This window comes from Prosopis cineraria, unplaced genomic scaffold (genome assembly GCF_029017545.1).
Source record: "Prosopis cineraria cultivar Desert tree isolate PC_DT_omini unplaced genomic scaffold, ASM2901754v1 PC8, whole genome shotgun sequence".
In the NCBI taxonomy this organism is placed as follows: Eukaryota; Viridiplantae; Streptophyta; class Magnoliopsida; order Fabales; family Fabaceae; genus Prosopis; species Prosopis cineraria.
The window spans coordinates 8,882,591-8,890,059 of record NW_026555339.1 but is presented as its reverse complement, the minus strand read 5'-3'; the positions used below and the strand labels follow the sequence as shown (position 1 = coordinate 8,890,059).

Sequence of the window (7,469 nt, the reverse complement as noted above, 5' to 3'; positions counted from 1 at the left end):
ATTTTGACACATCACTTTAAATTTTACGACACAAGTATTTGTTAATGACGCACTATATTGGTTGTTTTTGTAAAAATTGTAGTGGTCTGCATCGTGATTTTTTATAACCTTTGATTTTGTTGGAGAATAATTTAGGAGCTACTTAGTTTGTGAAAAAGAAGGTAATAGGAAACAAAAATGGAATGATAAAGAATGGGGAAAAAATGAAATGATGATAACTAGCAATTTATTTGGAAGGATATACGTGGTGTATGTTAAGTCTTCCATTAGCAAAAAATTTATTTATTAAAGATTTATTTGACAAAAATCAGCTATTATAATAAAAATTGTACTTGAATACATATTTTCAAAAAAATTTAATAAAAAATATTTAGATTATATATATTGAAAAGTGCTTTTAAATATAGTATTATCATTTTACAAAATATGGCGTTAGAAAAAGCTATTATATTTTCTATTAAAATGTCAAAATTGTTCCAAATAAGTAGTAAGGGCAGAAATCATTCATGACTTGTGTCTGTGTGTGTGAGATTTCGTGATGTTTTCTTTTTCCAATTTCTAGAAGCAATATGGTCTCTTCTCATTTATACATTACTATTTTTTTATTTTACGCATATTATTTAAAGAATATTTTATTGTTTCTAAATCTCTTAAATATTATGTTGTATACTCATTCTTATTTTATTCTCTTTTTGTTTCTATTTTTTCTTTATGGAGATATTTCAAATAAAGAATAAATTATTTTGATTTCTTCTTAATTTTATTAAAAAATTATGGTTTCACTTTGGTTTTAGCAGAAGGTGCCTTATATTTTATAATAATAACACAAATATTTAAAAATAAAATTTTCTATATAATGTTAATGTTTCACAGAAGCCATAAGTTATGTTTTTTCATCGAATATAACGGTTATATTCATAAATACACGTGTAATATAAAAAAAAATCGCAAATTCAGGCATTTAAAAGGGTAACCCACTCGGGTAAAAAAAAAAAAGAACAAAGAAAAAAGAAAAGAAAAGAAAGGGCAACCCACAATGTAAGCAGGACTTTTCATGCATTGGAATGTTACTCCGAAAATAATAAACATTAAAAAGAGGTTAATACCCACTAATTAACCCGTTCGCAATCATGGTGCGTTTAAATTAATGAGAATTTGGATTTGTTAAATCTAAATTCATTTTAAATTTCTTTTATACCTTAATCATTTGAAATTCTCATTATTTGAAACACATGAGTCTTTTTATGTTTTTTACCATTCATACTTCTATGATTGACTATCCTATTTTTTTTTGTCATCACTTGTTGATTTAAAACAATAAATAAACTTATTATTTTTAATTTTTTATTTTCATTTTAAATTTCAACTAATCTCTTTTCTTCATTTAAAATTTTTTAAATAACTCAAATAAATAATCTTAAATAGTGAAATTTAAAATGAAAGATTTCAAATCTAAAATCCAAATATAAATCCAAATATCAATCCATTCATCCAAACATTAACTCACATAATTTTAAATTTGAGATTCCATTAAATTGTTATGACTTCTTATTGCTATTAATTACCATCTTTATTTCAGATAAAAGTAAAGATATTCATATTTCACAAACAAGTTCCAACATATATAATTTAAACCAACCAATAAAATCACAAAATGTCATTTTCATGAAGGATGATCAATCTTATAAATTGAGGTCTGGCCTGGCTTGGCTCTTAATCATTCAACAAGAAAATAATCCAAAGAGTGGGAAAATCTAAGATGGACATTGGGAATGGTGTTTAAGTAAAAATGATTAGTATGACTGTGCTTATTACCTTTTTAACAATTCATCAAGTTCAGTGTTGGCCGGCCCAATCTGCAGAAATTCCTATTTCTTCTTCAGTCAATCCCCTCTCTTCGGATCTTTCTGGTATGGTACATCCACCTCCTCCACAACTTCCATGGAATCCTAAACCTACTCATATTCCTATTCTTCCTCGTCTTCCTCCATGGCGTCCTCCTTGTAAACCTAACCCTACGCCTCCTCCCATATGGCGTCCTCGTGTTCCTATTCCTCGTTTTCCCTCGCTTCCTCTTCCTGATCCTGTTGTTGAAGTTTCTAAAGATGTCGAAGCTCCTTATCCAGCACACCTGCAGCCTGAAGCATTCATTCATATTTCTTCTTCGGATGATGTTGATCATTCCACTTCTCGCCAAGGGATCGCCAGAGCAATAAGGAGAGGTACCAATAGTACTCTCTTCAACTTTAAGTGCACGTTTGGTTGTTGGAAAGAAATGAAATAGGATGGAATAATAATGAGTTCACAGAGAATAAAAAAGATTAAAATAAGGTCATGGAATGATAGAGAGGTTGAAATGAGGATTTATAAGAATAATGTCATCAATTAACCCCCCATTAATCCAATCTCTCCATCCCTCCATGATCTTATTTTAGGACAATTTGTTCTCTGTCAACTCATTCCATTCCATTCCTTTTCTTTTCAATAATCAAATGAGTCCTGACTCTTAATTAAGTTATCTATAAACAGACTTATAGAATCATATGGGACTTTATTTGAGAGCCAATTGTAAATATCACAAGCTTCAATCTACATAAAAGCATTCAGTTTCTTCTATTCTTCTGAATTGATATGGGACTTTATTCAAGTTTATAGATCTAATTGCAACCATTTTCATGGTTTGAATTAATGTGAGCTTGAATATTTGATCAGGAACAACAAATTTCAATAATGAGGTGATTGGGAAGAAGGTTGAGGAAGCAGCCATGGAAGTTCAGAAAGCGATCCCTTCTGCGACAATAATTGTGAAGAAGAAATCAATGGTTCTACAAGACAAAGGTCGAGAGGCCACAGTGATTTTGTTCACCGACAACAATGACATTGTTACTAGCGTTTGGGTGTTGGTGAAAAGAATTCCTAAAAAAAAATTGATCATAGTCTGTTTGTGTTTTAAGGGGATGGAGAAATAGAATAAGGCTATAAAACTTATATACCTAGAATTATACATCTAATATACTTTTATTCAATTAAATAAAGACAAGTGAATTTTAGTATGTTAATAACATTAATTAGTCAGAGTCCAATGTGGCTTAGTTGGAAGATATACAGTTATGGATATATACGTTCGTGTGTTGGGGGGGGGGTTGTTGTTGGTCTGTATTTTGGCTTCTATGTGGCTCCCGGTATTTCATATTAATATACTTATTGTGGCTAAAAGAATGATGGATTTACTGAGAAAAACCAAACACGTAGAAGGTGATCTTTCTATTATTCATGATTCTCACAACAATTATTACATATTGTATAAACTATGTTCATTCATGAATCATGAATGCTTCCACCATGCCATAAGTTGTCTCGTTTTGAAGACATCACAAATATCCACCAAACCGGTCAAGGCTCAATTGCAATATGTAGACAACGTGTTCCAAATTAGCGATATTCCTCCAATCACAAGCCCCTATCATTGACGATCGACCACCACAACTTGTTTTCCAACGTTACGGCCACGGAAGAGACCAACCAGGGCTGAAGGGGCTTTCTCAATGCCTTCAACAACGTCTTCCACATAAACAATCTTGCCCTCTTTGATCAATGGAATCACCATCTCCAAGAACTTTGGGTAAAGATGGTAATGATCAAATACCACGAAACCCACCATCCGAATCCGTTTGATCACAAGATGCATCAGATTGTGTACACCTTCAGGCTCTTCAAGGTTGTACTGTGAAATCATTCCGCAAACTGCGATTCTGCCATGGATCTTCATGTTCAGTAACACTGCATCCAGCATCTTCCCTCCAACGTTATCAAAGTATATATCAATACCCTCTGGGAAATGCCTGAGAGATAAGCACGTGATAAAATAATGATTTATGGTAAAATCAACAAATAAAATAAAGAAATGTTAACATTAACAAAATTTCATGTGTTTATCTTTTAATGTTAGATGAATAGATTAAACATGGTATAGTTGAAAATTTTGTAGATTTATGTATATAAAAATATGGAACAAGCTCTACTACGTGCACGGCTTAGGATTTATCCAACCTGGGCCTTTTCGCACACCCAGATTGTATAAATCAATTTTTATTAACTTTATACAAACTCCAACCAGTCATTAATTTATTTAATCTGAATGGAATGGAATGAGACAAATCGAATTACTAGTCAGTTGGGTGTAACTTCATGATCTTCCATTAAATCTCACCCTTTATTTTCTGTTTTACATAGTGAATGTGGGGGACAGGAAGCAGGACAAAAAAGAACAGGGTAACTGGCAATTATACGAAAACCAGGTGCAACTCAAGAAGAGGGAAATTCCAGAATCTCAAGCCACAGGGACGCCAATGACAGTAAGATTTGAACAGTACTGATTCAACTCAAACTCAAATGGATCCCAAACCTTCACTTAAACAAGATAACCACTAACATTCTGATTTTTGAGCAAATCGCAACTGCTATGATGAGAAAACAGATAACCACAAACCTTTTCAAAGCAGTATCCAAGTTGGTTTCTTCTTTGTAGTTGAAAGCATCATCAAATCCAAACTTGCTCTTGAGCAAGTCAACCTGTTTGGCAAAATTGATCAAGGGATGGAACAATAACAAGTAACTTTAGAAAGGTAATACATATTAGTGATGCACTTACTGAGTTCTACACAAATTGAGAATATATGAAGCAGTTTGAAAATTGATTAGTCTCGCATTTTACAAAAGTATATGCTTTTGCATTCAGTGGCTAGACTACATTACAATTAAGTACAAAGCTTTCAAGTTATCTTTACTTGCCTTTTCTTTGCTTCCTGCACTTCCAACAACATAACAACCCATCAACTTAGCGAATTGCCCAACAAGCTGACCTACAGCTCCAGATGCAGCTGATACAAATACAGTCTCCCCTTTCTTTGGGGCACAAATCTCATAAAATCCAGCATAAGCAGTCACACCAGGCATACCTGCATTTAATTCTTATGTTGTTACTCAGTGAAGCCACAAGAAATAAGCAGAATCAAACGTAAAACATAGATAAATTGTTCTTTCCCATCAATAAATATACTCCTATTCTACTTCAACTCCCTCCATCAAATATAGATTTAATATGAAACAATAAAAGGGGTAAGTGGTGCGCACATGATAGAAATCAGCAGAGATTACTAGATATGTATGTTCTCAACAAGTAAAAAGATTATATGGATGCAGTTCAAGTCCCTGATTCTTTAAAAGAACTTCAGATATCCAAGAGCACCCCGGCAAAAACACCCAAGTACTTGAATGCGCAAATGGGCTTCCTTCACCCCCAAAAAAGGTGAAAAAAATGGCTGAGTAAAAGATACAATTGGTCATGATTCATTTTGGTCAAACCAACGCATTCAAACAAAGTAACAGTCACAATGGCATGCAAGAAAATGAACCATGCCTTGCAAAAATACTCTACCTTGTTTGTGAAGTTACAGTCACAATGGCATTGAAATGACTATACGTAACAGTCACCATGATTATTTAGTTATTTCGTGGTGCCTAGTCGAAATAGCAACAGCACTCATCTGGAAAACGATGTACACGCATGGCACACACAAAGGGGAAAAACAGCTTACCAAGTATGCCAGTATAATAGGAAAGAGGCAGATCTGTGTGCTGTATCTTAAACAGAGACTCTGGTGAACTGATCACACTATATTCTTCCCACCCAGTTATTCCCCAGACTAAATCACCTTCTCTGAAGTTTTGATGCCCAGAATCAATAACTTTTGAAACTCCAAATCCGCTTATTGGCTGTGAAGTTATAACAAAAACATCAGTAGTTACACTAAACAGGGTAGCCTATAAACTTTAACCATCCATTCTAAATATAAGCTTTCAAGCCATCAAATCTGACAATCACTTGTCTAAAATAGTTATCTACTGTCTATTATCCCGATTCAAGAAATCGAACTGGATAAAGTCACAAACATGCATTGAACAGTACGGTATATGTTATATACAACGCCATTTGTTTAAAACTTTCTGCATAATACAAAGCAATTAATTTTTAAACAAAATTTTAAACATACAATAAAATATCCATGACAAATTATTTATAAAAGCATTAAACTAAACTAACTTATGTTGTGTTTGAATTAATGAAGACTTGTATTTTGCATCTTGATTTGAGCCAAATCTTTCATTTGAATTTCTATAGATTGATTCAAATCTAAATTCATTTCTTATTATAATTCTTTTATAATTTCAAATTTCCTGCACCTAATTATTTGAAATTCCAATCACTCCAACTTTCTTTGCTCTTTTTGTATTTTCACTTTTAATGTCAATCATTTTCACATCTTCCCTCATTTTCCGTTTTTGTCTCTCACTGATTGAAAAAATAAATGTTAGTTCACCATTCTCAATCTTTTATCTATTTGCACTTCGTCTCTCTTCTTCCTTTGAAATTTTTTATACTATTCAAAGAAAGAATTTTGAATGCCAGATTTAAAATCTAAAATCCAAATTCAAATTTAATGATCTAAATGCTGACTTAGAGTTTTCACTGAAAGTAAACAAAGATCCTCATTTTTATTTACAGTACTAAGATTTTAATGTGTCTCAAAATGTATAAGACATTAGAGGGGGGAAATTCCTAACGAATATCACTGAATTCCTAGGATAAATCAACAGTTCAAAATGATAACAAATTAGTGAGGAAAAAAAACTATGAGCTTCGTTCCATTACCAGGCCCACGAAGAGGAACTAGTGTTCGATTGTTTTACGATCAACCATTTCAATTCCATACGAATAATTAAACATAATCCAAAGAGGAAAGGAGAGAGAAATGGGTAGAGAGCCCACCGAACCAGGCTGGAAGGAATCAACGTAAGATCGAATTAATGGTTTGGACATACGGCCACGCATGTAGGGGTCGCAAGAAAGGTAGAGATTCTTCACCAAGACGCCATTGGAACCTTCTGGAAGCTTCAATTTGATAGAGGAAGTGGTGAAGAGCATGTCGGACTCGCTGGGAAAGCCAGAGACGAAGTCCTTGAGTATCACCTGCTTGTTTTGGACATTGTTCGCCATCGCGACCTTCTGAATCGCCCTCGCTGCAACGAGCCTTCGAACAGAGAAACAGGCTATTTTACAACCACAGGCCACAGATGCTGGAGCTTTCCGTTATAATCTCTTCCGTCGTGAGGCAAGCCACTAAATGCATACATAACGCGTGGACTTTCAAAATGACGTCGATAATAAAATTTTGGAGATTTTTAAAAGGTTTTGGTTTTATTCCGTACTTTCATGAAATATATTTTCAGTCTTTTAATTTTAATATTACTAATATTAATTTTGATTTAAATGATTATTTATTTTACCGATAATTATTATTTTAAAAAAGTAAACTTAAACATGTTCATATTTGAATTTTTTTTTATTTGAATTTTCAAGATACTTCCACAACCGAGATATTCATGAGATTAATTTCTTAAAAAATTTG

The 7,469-nt window shown here is 32.9% G+C and overlaps 2 protein-coding genes across 2 annotated transcripts; one reads left to right on the top strand and one right to left on the bottom strand.

Annotated features, from left to right (window-relative positions):
* The first annotated feature begins 1,707 nt into the window (after positions 1-1,707).
* On the top strand, positions 1,708-3,053 carry LOC129318756 (uncharacterized). The gene is made up of 2 exons (XM_054963692.1): positions 1,708-2,222; positions 2,713-3,053. The coding sequence occupies exons 1-2, from the start codon at positions 1,790-1,792 to the stop codon at positions 2,967-2,969; spliced, it is 690 nt and encodes a 229-aa protein (XP_054819667.1). The 5' UTR covers positions 1,708-1,789; the 3' UTR covers positions 2,970-3,053.
* A 194-nt stretch (positions 3,054-3,247) lies between these two features.
* LOC129318755 (2-alkenal reductase (NADP(+)-dependent)-like) lies at positions 3,248-7,158 on the bottom strand. The gene is made up of 5 exons (XM_054963691.1): positions 6,830-7,158; positions 5,598-5,775; positions 4,792-4,958; positions 4,490-4,572; positions 3,248-3,842 (listed from the first exon to the last, which is right to left on the bottom strand). Exons 1-5 carry the CDS (start codon positions 7,055-7,057, stop codon positions 3,464-3,466), a joined length of 1,035 nt encoding a protein of 344 aa, XP_054819666.1. The 5' UTR covers positions 7,058-7,158; the 3' UTR covers positions 3,248-3,463.
* Positions 7,159-7,469: the final 311 nt, after the last annotated feature.